Genomic DNA, 19,004 nt, shown 5'->3' with positions numbered 1-19,004 from the left:
TATGGCAGTGCTGCCTACTGCTTTGCAGAGGATATGGGGTTAATTCTCAGATCAACTCTTCTTTTTCCCTAGGCTAGCCAGGGGCTGTGGATGCTGAAGGGATAACAATCACAGCACCTTTAAAGGGGGGAGGAGGTATTAAGGGTGTAGGGAGTCCCAGTCAACGCACTGCAGGACACCCTACTGGCTGAACTTAGGGCCCATGACTACAGGATTTTGGAAGGAGCCTTGATTCATGGTCCTTGGCCAAGGTTTGTCACTGTATTGACTGGTTTAAGTGAGTTGGGATGGGTTAATTAAAAAAAACAGGTAGTTGTGAATGAAGGTTCATGGCATCATAGCCCAAATGAGGCCAATTCTGATTGAGATGGAAGACCAAAGAAGCAGAAGAAAACTGTCAGGCCAAAAGAAAAGAAAATGGCAGGTGGATCTTATCATCATGGCTCAAACACTGTATTGATTGTTAGCCATGTGATCAGGGATGGTCATCTTTTGCCAGCCTAGGGACCAAATTACTGTATCATAACATTTTCAAGGGACATGAAGAACTCTTGGACTGAGCTCTTGGGCAGTGATGTAAAAACAAATTCATCCAGCATACACCATATACACAAAAGAGGTAGATTTTCAGCTGGGCACCTCCTTCTTTTAGCCCATACAAATCCAGATATTCAGACACACAGTGTCTGCGTACCTCATTATGCAACTAGAACAGTGGTTCTCAACCCTGTCCTGGGGACCCCTCCAGCCAGTCAGGTTTTCAGGATATCCACAATGAATATGCATGAGAGAAAATTTGCATGTTGTGGAGGCAGTGCATGCAAATTTTCTCTCATGCATATTCATTGTGGATATCCTGAAAACCTGACTGGCTGGGGGGGTCCCCAGGACAGGGTTGAGAACCACTGAACTAGAAGTATGCGTGTACACTTTCACCATCTAAAATGATAAAGTACAAGTGATAGCCTGCCCATGTCTACTTTTTAAACTTCACCTTTATGTTCATAGCTTCCAGCTAGACCTCTGAAACACCTCCCGCTTCAGCTTTTATCTGTATGGCTAAAAGTATGTGTGTTGTAATATTCAGTGTTATTAGGTTTAATTAGGACAGCTATGATGAGGGTGGGGGGTGGAGAGGCTATTGTTCCCTTTTGGTGGTGAAGCAGATTTAGTAGTCATCTCGACCTTCATCACTTTGCCCTGACATCTGGCTGAACCACAGTAATATGCCAAGAAGTGCTCCCAGACCTACTCCATTCCACACGTGTTCTCCTCCTCCCTCACCTCCAAAGTGAGGGTCTTTATTTTAGTTGACTTTCTGGCTTGTCCCTCTGGTGCTGCATATACTAGTATTTGTGGTAAAGTAGAATCCTTCCTTCTGGTGGTGTTCCACAGCTCTGACTGGAGCATTAGGAGTATCTGGGGGGGCAGAGAGCTCTGTGCCTTTTCCAGGCTGCAGTTATGCTGCTGGACCTTTGCTTGGCATTGGTGAGCTTCCCTTAGAGTTGGAAGGTGGAAGCTGCAGCAGTGAACGCAGATTCTCTAAGCAAGGTTTCAAAACCAGACTCCCCTAGCACTGGCCCAGAACAAAAAATAGACCAGTGGCTGTTTCTGGCACTTTTCACTGCAGAACACCTTTTTCTGTTTTGCTAGCATGTTCCAGCAGTACATTTGCCCTCAGTGTTGGCCTCCTTAGACTCTCATAGATTTGAGTGTCGCTAGAAAATGACTCAGAGTCCAGTGCTGGAATAATCAATGAGCCACTTCCAGCTTTGATTGAGCTTATATAAATCTGGTTTGGCTCCCAGTGCACTGTTGGAGCCTGAATGCCCAGAATTGAGGTGTAGCTGGTGATCTGACCATCAAATTATCCTTCCACTTGCTGATATAACAAACTGTTGGGTCTTGTAAGTGTGGTTGGTACCAGTGGTGATTTTCTACCAAGTCATACAAGGTCACCAACTTGGAACCTTTTTGAACTTGCTTTGTTTTCCCTATTGGGAAAAAGTGAAGGTGGAAGTTGCCACTGGACCTGACCTGGCAGCTCTTTTATTTAGAAAATTTCCATTGTGTGGCTCTATAGGTCAGTGCTTGATCAATTTTTTCTTTTTCAGGGTGGACATCTTGGAAAGTAAGATGGCAGCATGAGAGAGGATATGTGCTAGCTGCTCCCTGTTTCATCTGTGGTCTTTCCCCCATATCCTGCAAACCTTAAGGGGAAGCAGTTGATTTCTTCCTACATGTCTTCCGGAGCCACCGTAAATCAGGGGGATGTGATCCTTGTTGTGAGTTCCAGGGAAGAAACTTGGGAGTTGCCAGAGAATAAGGTTTTCCTCAGCCCTCTTGATCAGTTTCCACCACTGGCGGAGAGGTGTTGCTTTATGAAGCTGCCAGGTCACACTTAGATGATGTTGCCAGTGCGATTGAGGGGGATGGGGGGGCCGCATGAGAGTTTGCCATCAGTGTTCCAGGAAGCCTCATCACTGGTGGAGGCAGGAAGGAACGCAAACTTTGTATCTTGGCCATCTTTGCCCGTGCTGGTTGTTGGAGGTACCATGGACATATCTGTTCCTACTCCTGATTCTCCAACTAGCAATGAGCAGCCGGTTTTGGTTGGTGAATCCCTCTCAGTTCTATCTAAATCACTGGTGATGACTTTAGATGCCCTGTGAGAACTCACAGCTAGCCTTGGGACTGCTATTAAGACTTGATCTGTGAAAATTGATTCCCTTAGCTGCCAAATTAGAGTCATTTGTAAAGCAGCATGAAGAATCTATTTTGGAGGTCCAGAATAAGATCTAAAGGCTTGAGGTTGACATTAAGAGTATTCAGAGCTTTAATGCTATCGTGGTCAAGGACAGACAAATTGAGATATTAGAGAATCAAGGTAGACACCTTAATTTTTGTTTTGTTAATTTTCCTACGATAATAGGCGAAACACCATATTTAACATTGTGAAAGTATTTTCTTGAAATATTGCATATTCCATCAGACCAATTGCCTTCTACCAGAAAGACTTATTTTCTACCAGTGTCTCGCCCCATCTTGTCACAAGATCAATCAGCTCAGTTTTCAGTAATTGAACGTACAACTCTTATAGTTTCCTTTGTAATGGAGTAAGATCTTAGTAGGATTATGAAACTGTACTTTAGGAATTTGAATTTCTTTTTTCATGGTCAAGCTATTAGAATATTTTCTGATATAGCTAGGAACATAGGAAGGGGTTTCTAGCCTTGAGACAGGAGTTTCCTTCATGTTGCGCTATCCATGTAAATGTATAGTTAAATATAATAAATATTGTTTTGTTTTCTTTTTGCCTGAACAACTGAAAACTTTCATAGATTCTAGAAAGTCCCTTCTAGTTTTTGTGGTCCCCAATTAAGTCTTTGCTGATTCATAAATATTTGGTGGTTCTGCCCTACTATAACATTTCTTTATTTTATTCAGTTTATCTCCTTGAATTTTCCTTCTTTCCCTTATGGATTTTCATCCAGAGTTCAAGGGACACTGTTTTCTTTGTAATGTTCCCTATTTTACTTTTCTAGTGTGGATCCCTATGTGTTTTCTTCTGTACAAAGTTGTATTTCTACTTTGTATGATTGTTAAAATATAATAAATACAAAGGTGCAAAATTTGTTTTCTTTTTCAGCTTCTCTATCACTCAGTCTCCTTATAGCTGGGAAGCAAAGCTTTAAGCTTCACTTCACCTGAGGCCTACATAGACTTCAGTATTTCTCCTCCTCCCCTTCCTTTGTGGTGGGAGAATCAACTGTCTTAATAGATTCCCTTCAGTTTCTATTGTATATGTAATCAGCTAGTAGGGAAGAGGACTCTAGCAATCATGCAGCGGCAGCTATATTATCCCCTTAGCACATTTATTACGTGCTGAGTGCCCTTTTACAAGCAAAGGTTTCAGAGTGCTTTGGGCTGATGTTTTCACTTGCTGAATTATTTTGTAGAATTTCTTCTTTCTCAAATTATAATTATTAAATCCTGGAGCAAAAGATGTGCTAGTTCAAAATTGCAAAGCAAACTGACATAAGGGGGGGGGGGGGGTGTCACCAAAATAGTCCCTTACTAATGATGTCAGAATCTCCAAGGATGATAGGAGAAATGGTAAATCTAACTCAACCCACCCTTTTCCCTCACCCCCGCCACTCCTCCCATCTGACATAACATGTATATTCCAGCTGTATATATTCCATATATATATATTTCCATGTATATTTCCGCTGATTATAATCCATGTTTTCTGTATTATTAATTTATTGTTTTATGTTAATTTATAGTTTGTAATTTTGTTAACTTATTGTTCAATCACTTAATTCTGTCCTATCTTCCGACATCCATGTTTTTACTCTCCCTGTTTTAATGTAACTTCTCTTTTCCACTTATACGTTAATTGATTTTTCCCCTTGTTCTAATGTAAACCGGTACGATAAGACCTGGTCTTGAGTGTCGGTATAGTAAAAGAAGTTAAATAAATAAATAAATAAATAACTTCCCTCAATAAGAGGTATCTTTCTGAAAAAAAGTGGTTTAATAAAATGTATGAGCTCACTTGTTTCTGTGTTCTTCAGGATCCAAAGGAGAGGACTGCCTTGCTTTTCTCCTGTCCAAAGAAGGTGGCTGGTGGACCCAAGAGTTGGGTTCCCAGGCCCTAGGAACCAGGGAGACCTTGTTTTGGGGGTCCAAGAGTAGATTCCTGAAATAATATAGAGAACCAAAGAGGGGAGTTAATTCATACTTCTTATCTAAGTGAGAAGTCTTAAGTGTTTTGAGGAAAAAGGATTATCTTTGTGGGGAGACAGAAAGAAGGTTATTTTGTTGAGAGAAAGTCCCACAGAGCTGCTGCCAGAAGGAAAGCATCAGCATAAGATTTCTAGAAGTGTATCAGCAGGAGTTCCTGTTTCTTAACTGAAGAGTCTGTATCCAGTTTTCAGGTACCACTGGGGAAATGCCCAGGGTAGGGCTAGAGTCCCCTGTGAAGCGTAACTATTACCAGGGTGTGCAGATTTATCATTGACTGTAACTGTGATTTATCCCAGGACAAGCAGGATGTAGTCCTCACATATGGGTGACATAATTGATGGAGCCCTATTGCGGAAAACTTTCTGTCAAAATTTCTAGAAACTTTTGACTGGCACTCTGAGCCCATTGAGTCTTGGCTATACCTGTCCACGAAGTCCTCCTAGACTTACAGCACAGACTCTGGGAGCATCCATGCTCAGTACCATCCATAAATAAAAGAGTGGACACCACTTATTTGGTACAATCTGTCCCCGATTACCAGAAAGCACAACTGCCACATCAATCAGTTGTTGTGGAGTCTGCGCAAAAGAAATCAAAATGGATAAGGCCTCATTCCTCCACCCCCCTCCAGGCAAGGATCATAGATTCTTGTATTCCCTGGGCAGGAAAATTTATCAAGGAGCCATGCTCAACACAAGAATTGCATCATATCAGCTATACATGACTCAATATCAGAGAAACCTGTGGAAACAGATACACGATTTTTCAAATTTGTTACCACAGCAATATCAAGAAGCAGCCCAAGCAATCATACACAAAGGACTTGAAGCTGGCAAGCACGAAGTCCAAGCCACTTATGATAGTTTTGAAACGGCCTCCAGAGTAGCGGACTCTGGTATAAGTGCAAGACACTGGGCATGGCTCAGGCCTGAGGTCCAGGAAAAGTTGGTTGATTTACCATGTGTGGGTGACAACCTTTTTGGCTCTAAGGTACAAAATGCTGTAGCACAATTAAAGGAACACACAGAAACCCTGCATCAACTGTCATCAGTTCCACAGGACTCTGCTACACCTTCATCTCGCCGACCTCCAAAGAAGGAATCTAGGCGACCCTTCTACAGACAAAGGCGTTATTACCCTTCAGCATCAAGAGGCAGATCTTCTAGGCCACAGCAAAGATCTCAGCCTAGACAACCTAAATCTGCTAGGCCTCAACCTCCACCGCAGACGGGACCGGCTGCAGGCTTTTAAGGCCATTCCCAGAGATCTCTTCAACCCTCAGCCAGATCTACTGGTAGGAGGCCGAGTATCCTCCTTTTACAACCAATGGGCACAAATAACAACAGACCAATGGGTACTCACAATAATATCTCGAGGTTACCAACTCAATTTTCTCTCAACTCCAGGAGATTCTCCTCCAAGACCTCTTCCTCTAAGCAAAAATCACATAATCCACCTACAAGTAGAATTATCCACCCTTCTGAGAGCCAGAGCTGTAGAGCCGGTGCCCCGGACTCAGCAGGGCAGAGGATTCTATTCCCGTTATTTCCTCATTCCAAAGAAAACTGGAGGTCTACGTCCCATCCTAGACCTCAGAAATCTCATCAAATTTCTGAAGAAAGAAAAGTTCAGGATGGTTTCTCTAGGCACCAAGCTTCCACTTCTTCAAACAAGAGATTGGCTTTGTTCTCTGGATCTTCAAGATGCTTACGTTCACATTCCAATATTCCCTCCTCATCACAAGTATCTGCGCTTCATGGTGGGTCATCAACATTTCCAGTACAGAGTACTACCATTCGGACTTGCCTTAGCTCCCAGAGTATTCACAAAATGTCTGGCAGTAATAGCAGCACACTTGCATAAGGAAGGTGTCCATGTCTTCCCCTATCTAGATGACTGGCTTATCAGAAGTCAATCTCAACAAGGAGCTCTGGCTTCTCTCAGTCGAACAATTACTCTACTTCACTCCATGGGGTTTCTCATCAATTATCAAAAGTCCCATCTCATTCCATCTCACCTGCTTCAATTCATAGGAGCAGAATTGAACACCATACTTTCAAAAGCTTTTCTACCCGGGGATTGGGCAGACACACTTTCCCTATTGCAAACTCGCTACACTCAAAGAAACAAGCAACAGCTCATCAGTTTCTAACTTTACTAGGCCACATGGCCTCCACAGTTCATGTCACTCCTATGGCAAGGCTAGCCATGAGGGTAACCCAATGGACTTTAAGATCACAATGGATCCAAGCCATTCAGTCACTGTCCTCTCCAATTCAAGTGACCCACCAGTTAAGGTCATCCCTACTTTGGTGGGCAAACAAGGACAACTTGTGCAAGGGCCTGCCCTTCCAACAGCCAGTCCCACAAATAACTTTAACTACAGATGCATCCACCTTAAGTTGGGGAGCTCACATAAACAATCTCCAAACACAGGGTATTTGGACAAAACTCGAAGCAACATTTCAAATCAATTTCCTGGAACTTCGAGCTATATGTTATGCGCTGCATGCGTTCAAGGACTGCCTTTCACACAAGACTGTTCTGATCCAAATGGACAACACAGTAGCCATGTGGTACATCAACAAACAGGGAGGTACGGGCTCATATCTATTTGTCAAGAAGCTGCTCAGATTTGGGGCTGGGCCCTAACACACTCAATGTTTCTCCGGGCCACTTATCTAGCTGGCATCCACAATGTAGTTGCAGATCGCCTCAGTCGTCAGTTCCAACCACACGAGTGGTCCCTGGATCCCTCAGTAGCGAACAGGATATTCCAACGTTGAGGACAACCAACAATGGACCTCTTTGCATCACACCTGAATCACAAAGTGGACAGGTTCTGCTCTCTACACAAACAGAAACACCAGCCAGCCAAAAAAGCCTTTGCTTGCCCTTGGAACTCAGGCCTTCTATATGTGTATCCTCCGATACTGCTAATAACCAAAACTCTAGTGAAGCTACAGCAGGACAAGGGGACCATGATACTCATAGCCCCATATTGGCCTCGACAAGTATGGTTTCCCATACTTCTAGACCTCTCAATCAGAGATCCAATTCGCCTGGGTGAGGCTCCCACTCTCATAACTCAGGATCAGGATCTGTTGCGCTATCCCAACCTTCAATCCCTATCCCTGACAGCATGGATGTTGAAAGCTTGATTTTACAACTATTCAATCTTTCAACCAATGTATCTCAAGTGCTTATAGCTTCATGTAAACCTTCAACACGAAAGAATTATTCTTCGAAATGGAAAAGGTTTACTTTGTGGTGCATGCAAAAGAATATTGACCCTTTCTCCTGCCCCACAACTTCTCTACTAGACTACTTATGCCATCTTTCAGACTCTGGTCTCCAGACATCATCTATAAGTGTACATTTAAGTGCAATCTCAGCTTACCATACAAGATGGGAGATGCACCAATATCCATACATCCTCTTGTCAGTAGATTTATGAGAGGTTTAATTCACCTTAAACCAGTCACAGAATGGGACCTGAATCTGGTCTTAATGAGGCTCATGTGTTCCCCTTTTGAACCCATGACTTCCTATGATCTTACATTTCTCACATGGAAGACTATCTTCCTCATAGCCATTACATTGGCTAGAAGGGTTAGTGAGTTACAAGCACTTGTCACGTACTCACCCTATACAAAATTCCTACATGACAGAATGGTTCTCCGAACACATCCAAAATTCCTCCCCAAGATAGTTACGGAATTCCACTTGAACCAATCCATAGTTTTACCCACATTCTTTCCAAGACTTCATTCTCACCAAGGAGAACGGGCCTTACATACTTTGGACTGTAAACGTGTGCTAGCATACTACTTAGACCGCACTGCAGTCCACAGGAAATCCACTCAACTCTTTGTATCTTATGATCCAAACAAACCGGGTAAAGCAGTGGGTAAACATACTCTCTCCAGTTGGCTAGCAGATTGCATAGAGTTCTGCTATGAAAAAGCAGGCCTTCCTCTCCAAGGGCGAGTAAAGGCGCATTCAGTAAGAGCAATGTCAACCTCAGTAGCACACTATCGTTCAGTGCCAATTTTTGACATATGTAAAGCAGCAACATGGAGTTCTCTTCACACCTTTGCAGCTCATTACTGTTTGGACAAAGAAGGACGACAAGATTCAGCTTACGGACAATCTGTCTTAAAGAACTTGTTTCCAGTATAATCCCAACTCCTTCTACATCCAACCTGCTGTGATCTCCGGCTGACTCATTTTAACCAACAATTCATTGCAAGTCTTCAAAAAACACCTCAAAACATGGCTGTTCTTAAAAGCTTTCCCACCTGACACGTAACCTGCCCAAATGATACACACCACGCCCCCTACACAAGCAACTCGCGACACTCTCTTCCCTCCCTTTCACTACCTTCCTCCCACCTATCCCCATCTCCCCCTCCTCCCCCCTTTCAACCCCTTTCATCTCCCCCTCCTCCCCCCTTTCAACCCTCCCTGCTATCCTTAATCATAAATTATCCTCATCAACAAGTCATTTTTTGTACATATGTTATATGCTATAATCAAATATTCCATGTAACCCTGTTATTTCTGTCATAATTTGTTATATTTATTACAATGTTATAATTTGTTATATTAATTACAATGTTATAATGTAAAATAGGGCTGTTACCACCCTATTCTTTTAGTTATCTGGAAACCGATGTGATATCTCGATCGAATGTCGGTATATAAAAGAAATAAATAAATAAATACTTCAGTGTTGCTTCACTATAAAATGACTCAGCCTCTAGCTTGCTAATCACCCATATGTGAGGACTAGCATCCTGCTTGTCCTGGGAAAAAGCAAAATTGCTTACCTTGTAATAGGTGTTATTCGAGGACAGCAGGATGTAGACCTCACGAAACCCACCTGCCACCCCATGGAGTTGGGTCCGATACGTTGTATTATTTTATTTTTGCTAAAGCTTATTGCTACATACGAGACTGAATGGAGACCCCTGTGGCTGAGAATATCATGGCATGCTGGGCATGCTCAGTGGGCTCAGAGTGCCAGTCAAAAGTTTCTAGAAACTTTGACAGAAAGTTTTCCGCAATAGGGCTCCATCAATGATATCACCCATATGTGAGGACTACATCCTGCTGTCCCAGGATAACACCTATTACAAGGTAAGCAATTTTGCTTTTTCTTCTGGAACTTTATTTTTTCTGTATTGATGTGCACAAGATCTGCAACAGAGTGGACACGCCGGAAGGAGTGGAGAGAATGAGACGGGATCTAAGGAAACTGGAAGAGTGGTCGAAGATATGGCAGCTGAGATTCAATGCCAAGAAGTGCAAAGTCATGCATATGGGGAGTGGAAATCCGAATGAACTGTATTCGATGGGGGGGGGGGAAGGCTGATGTGCACGGAGCAGGAGAGGGACCTTGGGGTGATAGTGTCTAATGATATGAAGTCTGCGAAACAATGCGACAAGGCTATAGCAAAAGCCAGAAGAATGCTGGGCTGCATAGAGAGAGGAATATCGAGTAAGAAAAGGGAAGTGATTATTCCCTTGAACAGGTCCTTGGTGAGGCCTCACCTGGAGTACTGTGTTCAGTTCTGGAGACCGTATCTACAAAAAGACAAAGACAAGATGGAAGCGGTACAGAGAAGGGCGACCAGGAAGGTGGAGGATCTTCATCGGATGACGTACGAGGAGAGATTGAAGAATCTAAATATGTACACCCTGGAGGAAAGGAGGAGCAGAGGCGATATGATACAGACTTTCAGATACTTGAAAGGTTTTAATGATCCAAAGACAACAACAAACCTTTTCCGTAGGAAAAAAATCAGCAGAACCAGGGGTCACGATTTGAAGCTCCAGGGAGGAAGATTCAGAACCAATGTCAGGAAGTATTTCTTCACGGAGAGGGTGGTGGATGCCTGGAATGCCCTTCCGGAGGATGTGGTGAAGACCAGAACTGTGAAGGACTTCAAAGGGGCGTGGGATAAACACTGTGGATCCATAAAGTCAAGAGGCCGCCAATGAAGAGTGGATGACTCGCCAGAATGATGGCTACTGCCTGGAGACAATACCCTTATTCAATAAACGTACACATGCTTACTGTGACTCCAACATCGTTCTAGCTTCAACAGCAAGAGGAAATGTGGAATAAAGGATTTGCACTCACAAAGAGGGGAGTAGCTGGCTTGTTACAGCGGTTACTACCCCAAACCAAATAAGCCTGATACTTCAATTTCTATGCATATACAGCATAGTTCTCTGCTTCAACGGCAGGGGAGAAGAAAAACTGATACTACACACATCCAGCAGAGCTCTCTGCTTCAACGGCAGGGGAGAAGAAAAAAGGGTTCACACTCACAAAGCGGGGAGTAGCTGGCTTGTTACAGCGGTTACTACCCCAAACCAAATGTGCCTGATACTTCACTTTCGATGCATATCCAGCATGGCTCTCTGCTTCAACAGCATGGGAGAAGAATAAACTGATACTTCACGCATATCCAGCATAGCTCCCTGCTTCAACTGCAGGGGAGAAGAAAAACAACCAATAAGGGCTGTATAACATAGTCTGGGTAAAACAAATAAGCATGGGTGTAGCTTGCTTATTGCGGCGGTTACTACCCCTACTACCCCTAACTAATCAAGCTAGATATTTCACTTGGATGCAGCTCCATCACTGCTTTCTACATTAATGGTGGGGGTGGAAGGGAAATAGAACCAAGAGCTAAGAGAAACAGATAAGTATGAGAGAAAAAAATGTGTGAAGCTTGCTGGGCAGACTGGATGGGCCGTTTGGTCTTCTTCTGCTGTCATTTCTATGTTTCTATGCACTAGACACTAGTAAACCATTTGTGATTTTATTCCTGCAGTCAAGTTTTCAGTAAAAAGGATGTATTTTAAACAACAGCCACTGTGTGCCTGCATGCTTTTGTGCTCAACTATTGCAGAAGATTTCAAGGAACCTGAATGGCCTTGAAAGATTTTTCCTCCTAAGTTGGGAGAATAACCTGGGAGCATTTATTTATTTAGACATTTTATATACCGTCATTCCATATATAGCTCACAATGGTTTACATTGTGAATTTTCTATTACATATTCATGATATCTCTGGTTGGGTTTATTTTCATATTTCAATTATCTTTTGGCTTTCTTGTTTTCGTGCGTCTCAATTTTCAGGTGAATTAGGTTAATTCATAAGCGTTTTTGAATAGCTATGTTTTTAGTTTGCATTTAAATCTCTTTCTATCAGGTAAAATTTGTAACGGCTCAGACAGAGACTGCCATAGCTTTGGGCCCACTACAAAAAACATCCGATCTCTTATTTGCATCAGATATGTGCTCTTTATTGTTGGAATAGTCAGTATCCTTTATTTTGTGATCTTAATGTTCTCTGAGGTGTGTAAGGTTGTAGTGTCACTCCTAACAAGCAGGGGTCAGAATGTGGCCCCAACGCTTCCCAGTCAGCTCTTGAGTCCTCTAAGCGGGACAGGGGCTACAATGATTTGCAAACTTTTTGCTCTTTTTTGTCCTGCTTGTCTTGTTTTTCTGTTTTATTACATTTTCATCTCATCTTTCAATTATTTTGTTACTGTATTTATCTCTCTTATGGACATAAATTTACATGTACTGCCTTTCTTTCTGGTCAGTCTTACTCAATCTCCCGAGCTGAGCATCAAAGACGCACAGATACAGCATTATTTATAAAGAATAAAATTCTCCTGCTTATACAGAGACCCAGGCACATACACCCACACACCATCTCTCACATAGATGGAACAAAAGATACACAATCTCACATTCATGCTCTTTCACTCATTCATGCTCTTTCACACATTCACACATTCATGCTCTTTCACACATTCATGTCTCATCCACACACACAATCACAGTTTCTCCCTCCAATAACTCTGTCAACACATATGTGCACATTAATATTTATATGTACAGAGCCACAAATGCATACATAGCCCACTAAGACCTCTTTTTCCTTCAGGTACATCTCCATTTCCTTCTCTCCCCTTAATGCTCCCCTTCCCTCTTGGACAATGGCATATCCTTCCCCCCCTCCTGCTGCCGCCCTCCTCTGTTAGACTGGCAGGAGATCGACAGTGCAGGGGCATGATGAAAACACTCACTCTCAGTCCCCATGACTGCTCCTTCTTGCTACCAGTGTGAACTTTCTTTCAAAACAAGTATCAGGAGCACCTGCTCTCTCCATGTCCATGTGCTGATGGCTTCCCTCTGCTTCAGCTGCAGCACTGAGCCGAGGTGGGACCAGGTTCTTAATTAGTCTAAATATCTTCAGAAGAAAAGGGCTCTTCTAGGCTGTAGCTACAATGTCTCCCACCCCTTCCTTCTTTATACTGCTGTGAATTCTCTCTCCCGCTGCTCAGGAATCCACGTGTGACATGCTGGTTGATAGAGATGACTGTGACTTCCAGTGCAATATCATTGCATTAGATCAGGGATGGCCAACTTCAGTCCTTGAGAGACACAACAGCTCTGATTTTCAGGATATCCATAATGATGATGCATGAGAGAGATTTGCATGCACTGTCTCCATTGTATGTAAATATATCTCATGCAAATTAATTATGGATACACTGGAAGCCAGGTATATTTGTGGCTCTTGGAGGACCGGAATTGGCCATGCCTGCATTAGATAATCATTAGTGAAGTAAACAATATTCTTTTGGGATTCTGAAAAGATCTGGTGTTCACAAGAGTGCAAAATGTTTATTGCTCATGAAGAGCTTGCTTTATTTATATTGGTGTTGCTTGTTTTCTCCTCAGATTTTTGGTGCGCCATCATTTGATGACAAGATTTTGGAAGTGGTGGCAGTATTTGGTAGCATGCAGATGGCTGTTTCAAGAGTGATCAAACTTCAGCATCATAGGATAGCTCAGGTATGACTTTTTCTTTGGGGGGGGGGGGGGGGGGTGAATTCTGTACCTCAGTTCATGACATATTCCACCATAAAATTGTTGCAATAGTCTGAAGAATACAATCATCTTTTAAGGTATGCTTCAGTTAATAAAAGGTTGACTTTGTTTTACTTTTCAGCTGCCAACAAGTTACAATAAATAATAAATGAAATTGTCCAGCAGTTCATGTTTCACACAAACTTGGCTATAAAGCACAGCTCTTAATAGCTAGCAGCCTTATACGAATAGACGGACAGCTTCATGAATATATTGGGCTGTGAATAATATGTTTATTGTACTAATATATTTTTCAGTGTCGGTCAGTGAAGATCACCATACTTGGAGATGAAGGGGTTCCAGTGCAAGTGGATGGAGAAGCATGGATCCAACCCCCAGGGGTTATTAAAATTGTACATAAAAACAGAGCTCAAATGCTAACACGGGATAGAGTAAGTAACTTTGCTTCCTTTGTATTAGTTCTTTGTGATTTAACAATTGTTTTGTTGTTTCTGTAATGACAAGCAGATACAAAGGAGTTATACATGAGTCATGTAATTTCGTTTTGTATTGGCATGGAGAGTCTTTCCAGAGCTTTTTAGGAAAGCTTTCAAGGCATGTACCTTTGACATTTTGAAGGTTTCTGAGTGGTTTTCAGAGGTAACAGCCTATTCTTAGAAGTGATACTTCCAATGGCCTTCTGATCCCAGATGCCAATGTTTGAAGACTTCACAGTACCAGCAGAGAAGCTCAAAAGTCAACACTTCTGCTCAGCCAAAATTAGGGTTGGAATTTTGGCTAGGTTTGGAGGAAATAACTAGCCTAGGATAAGGTGCTTCTTTGTGAACTCTTTGTCCCTTACAATTTCAGAGAGCTGGGTCTTCTGCATTGTTAAAGATAATTGCAGGTTCCCTGTACGTACCTGGATCAGTCCAGACCCTGGGTTATGTCACCAATCCAGCAGAGGGAGGCAGAGAAAACATTCCAATGACTCTGACGTATATCCTGGAACACCACCTGTGGTCAATCAGTATTTCTCTGTCTCCCAGCAGAGATGGACGTCCCTAACCCCTGCAGTCTGTGGTAGTTTGTTATTTTTTAGTCAGGTAGTTTAGGAGTTAATTTTTTTGCAGGCTTTCTTTTTCTTTTGAAGAGAGCCTGTTCTTTTCATTTAAGTTATTTAAAAAAAAAAAAAGGTTTTATTTTTTCTTCACAGCCGTTTCACTGCCTCCCAGGAGGTTGCCAAGTCCTGGGAGGACTATCCCTCCTGGTTTTTGAGGCTGCCGGAGTTGTGGAGGTTTTGAACCCAGCAACCACTCCTGGCAGGGGTGAAACCGGGGGGCCCAGCTCACTCACCCTACTTGGAGCAGCTCCTGGAGGCCAGTCAGGTAAAAAATAAAAATAATTCTTCACAGCTGAATCGTTGTTTACTTACCTTTTGGTGTTCGGTGGGCCCGTGCCTTTGTTTTTCATCGGGGTTTCTTTTAGTTTTTTAGTTTATTTCATACTTTTTATTTCGCGCTGTTTTTTCTTTATAATGCCGCGAGGCGCGGCCTGCCGCGCTTGTGGAGATGCGCATGCGTGCGTCTCTCTAGGGAGAGTCTCTGTTCATCCTGTCTCCCCAGGGGGGAAGGCTCATCAAGTTTGCCGATTAAAAAAAAAAAAAAAAAAAAAAAAAGGGACTCAGCCACTTCGCACGGCCCCAAAACCTCAGCCCAGCTGCTCTCTTGCCCCAGACTCTTTTCGCTGCAGTGCGGGAACTGAGGCACTCCTGTCTACTCTAATGGTGGCGACACAACAAGCTATTCAGGGTGCTTCTGACCCGCCTCCACTGTCGCCGCAGCCAGCGGTCCCTGGGGGGGACAAGCCGCGTGAAACAGGGCCATATTTATCGGCTGAAAGCCTGGAGGAGATTTCAGATTCTTCTTCCGCCTTTTCAGGGGATTTTCTTCGTTTTCTTCGCAAAGCTTACAAATCTAAGAAATTTCATAAGAGACATAAGAGTCTCTCATCTGAACAGAGGTTAAGGCCACATTCCTGAAAAAGGGCTAGTCCCACGGATTTGGGAGTGGGGTCAGCTCTGAAGCGTCCCCTTCGTCAGGGTCCGGATCAGACAATTTTTTCTTTTTCAGATGATTCTGAGCATGGCTCTTTACCTATCCCGGACAAGTCCTTGCCGGAGGGGGATTTAAATGAAGACCCTGCTTTGAGTATTAGTTCAGACACTCATGTTGCGGATGGGGATGACCCCAAAGTAGTCCGCCTGTTTAGAAGAGAGGAACTTAGTCTCTTAATTCCAGCTATTTTACTGGAATTGGGTCTCAAGGTTCCAGTACAGGATTCTCGGATGGGTGACATTGACCCAGTGTTGCTTGGCCTTAGAGGTCCCACGACATCTTTTCCATTTCATCTTTCTCTCACTGACCTTATGTACCGGGAGTGGGATACTCCTGAGTTGGGGTTTAAGGTAGCACGAGCCATGGAAAAATTGTATCCATTACCTGAGGAAGCTTTGGAAATTTTAAAATTTCCTAAGGTGAATGCCGCTGTTTCAGCTGTCACTAAGAAAACAACTATTCCAGTAACTGGGGCTACGGCTCTTAAAGATCTCCAAGATCATACGCTGGAGGTTCAGCTTAAGCGAATTTTTGAGGTTTCTGCTCTTGGTGTGTGGGTGGCTATGTGTAGTAGCTTGGCTTTGCAAGCTGGACTAAGATGGGTCCAGGCTTTACAAAACAATTCTTCCCTCTCTGAAGAAGAAGTTGCTCAGGCTGGTAGACTGGAAGCTACAGTTGCTTATAGTGCAGATGCTTTATATGATCTCATTAGGACCTCGGCTCGCTCTATCATTGCTTCTGTATCGGCTCGCAGACTTCTCTGGTTGAGGGATTGGTCTGCAGACGCATCCTCCAAAGCTCAATTAGGGGCTTTACCCTTTAAGGGAAAATTATTATTTGGTAAGGAATTGGAAGATTTAATTTTGTCCCTAGGGGAAAATAAGATTCACAAATTGCCAGAGGACCGTCCTAGGCCTAGAAGCTCTTTTTCATCTCGCTCTCGTTTTCGGTCTAACAGAAGATTTCGTTCTTCTTGTCCGTCGGCTCCTCCAGCTAAACAGTCTTCAGGTAGACAACAGAATTGGTCTTAGTCCTTTCGTGGCTACCGCTTTGGTAGACCTGGAACTTCCCAAGTCTCAGGAGGCACAAAGTCTGTCCAATGAGATAAGGCCGGTCCTTTCTCCGCTTCCCGTCATAGGGGGCAGGCTGTCTCTGTTTTACGGAGAATGGGCCAGATGTACGTCGGATGAATGGGTTCTATCAGTGATAAATCAAGGTTACGCTTTAGATTTTGTTCGGCGACTTCACCGCCTGTTCCTAATTTCACCGTGTTCTTCCCATTGTCAACCGTTGTCTAAGGATTCCAAAGTTCTGGATGGAGACTCTTCGGTCTGTCATAGCTTCGGTTCACAGAGGAGAATTTCTAGCATCTCTCGACCTCACCGAAGCTTATCTTCATATCGGCATTCAATCCAATCATCCGAAGTTTCTCAGGTTTTGCATTCTAGGGCAACATTATCAATTCAGGGCTCTCCCATTCGGATTAGCCACAGCTCCCAGAACATTTACCAAAATAATGGTTGTGGTGGCCACTCAACTCAGGAAGGAGGACCTGTTGGTACACCCGTACCTGGACAACTGATTGATTCGAGCGAAGTCGGAATCTCTTTGTTATTATACAATCAACAGGGTAATCAGCCTTTTGCAGTCTCTAGGCTGGGTGATCAACGAAGCAAAGAGTCACCTATTACCTTCCCAATCTCTGGAGTTTTTGGGTGCACGGTTCGACACTCGTCAAGGGATAGTGTTCCTTCTGGAGCATCGCCTTCTCAAGATTCAATCACAAATTTGAGACTTACAGTCTATTCCTATTCCTTGTGTGCGGAATTACTTGATAGTTTTAGATTCAATGACCTCTACTCTGGAGTTGGTTCCCTGGGCCTTTGCGCACATGAGACCACTTCAGTCTGCATTGCTTTCATGCTGGAATCCGGTTTCGGAACTATACCACCTTCCCCTTCCTCTTACAGAGACGGCCCGTTCCAGCCTAGATTGGATTTCCTCACATAAGTGCACTTTACATGCATAAATGACTTTTGAAAATTGCTATGATAATAGTTACAATTATTTGTGTAAATCCTTTTGAAAATTCACCTGTGTGTGTGTGTGTATATTTTGTAATGCTATTTATCTCTATGCAAATATATATTGTATCCCTTTTTGTGGTGCACCTTATTACAAGTGCATATATTCTTTTCACACATAAATCTGTGATGAGAATATACAAGTTACAACATAAGTACGAGTCGAAGCGACAATAGCATTCCTGGATCACAAAGTGCAATATGTGCAAGATTATGCACTCATTATTAAGAAGGGACCTTCAGGTTTTGTTAGAGACTCCCAGGTAAATATCCACTTCTTGTAGCCTTAAACTTCAGCTCTTTTTCCATTCTGCTTTATGCCTTTTAAGAATGTATGTGGTTTAAAGACCCACGCATGGCTTCCGAGCCACCAGTTGAGTATCTCTGTTATTAAAAAAGCACTGATGGCTTACTTACTACTGCCACTATTTATTATTTCTGAAGTGCTAGTAGACATACATAGTACTCTACAAATACAATAAATGATAGTTACTTATATATGTTATCCTTGTCCTTGTTATATGCATGAAATCAGTAATCAAATATGACAGATGCATGAATGTGTAGCATTATTATTTATAGATATTACTTTAAAAATCAGTTATGCAGTATGCATGTATAATATTTTCTCAAGGAGCAACTGTGTATTTTTGCTTAAGCACTTAATTGAATGAAATCTATAATGAGTTCCGTATTCAAATGGTTTGTCCGGCTAAGTCTAGGACTTAGCCGGGCAAACCATAGGATTGACTTTCCTGTTGTGTTCACCGTCCTCTGACCTAGCCAGTTAAATATTTATCCATATGAAAATTTAACTGGATAAGTTGGGGATGTTCTGGGGTGAGGCTGACTTAGCTGGATAATACTGATATTCAGCATTGGACAGTTAAGTTATCCAGATAACTCTGTTCTTGCCTCAGAATAGTCGTAAAGTTATCTGGATAAACTTACTGGGATAATTTTGATTTATTTGGGTACTAGCCGTTAAGCCCGTAACAACGGGCTACATTTAAAAAAACTTTTTCGGTCCATTTCCTTCCCACTCCCTCCCCCTCATTCTCCCTCCCTCCCCTCTCCCCTCCCCTCACTCTCTCCTCCCTCCCTCCTACCTCTCCCCTCTATTCTCCCTCCCTCTTACCTTCCCCCTCT

The 19,004-nt window shown here is 42.9% G+C and overlaps 1 protein-coding gene across 1 annotated transcript in view; it reads left to right on the top strand.

Moving 5' to 3' along the window:
- DGKH (diacylglycerol kinase eta) overlaps nucleotides 1-19,004 on the top strand; it is a 735,022-nt gene that overhangs the window by 605,836 nt on the left and 110,182 nt on the right. The window contains 2 exon segments of the mRNA XM_029602950.1: nucleotides 13,526-13,639; nucleotides 13,972-14,106. Coding sequence (XP_029458810.1) covers nucleotides 13,526-13,639; nucleotides 13,972-14,106 — 249 coding nt within the window.

Source organism: Rhinatrema bivittatum, chromosome 5 (genome assembly GCF_901001135.1).
Source record: "Rhinatrema bivittatum chromosome 5, aRhiBiv1.1, whole genome shotgun sequence".
NCBI classification, from domain to species: domain Eukaryota; kingdom Metazoa; phylum Chordata; class Amphibia; order Gymnophiona; family Rhinatrematidae; genus Rhinatrema; species Rhinatrema bivittatum.
The sequence above is the reverse complement of the archived record's forward strand: the minus strand, read 5'-3'. Positions and strand labels throughout refer to the sequence as shown.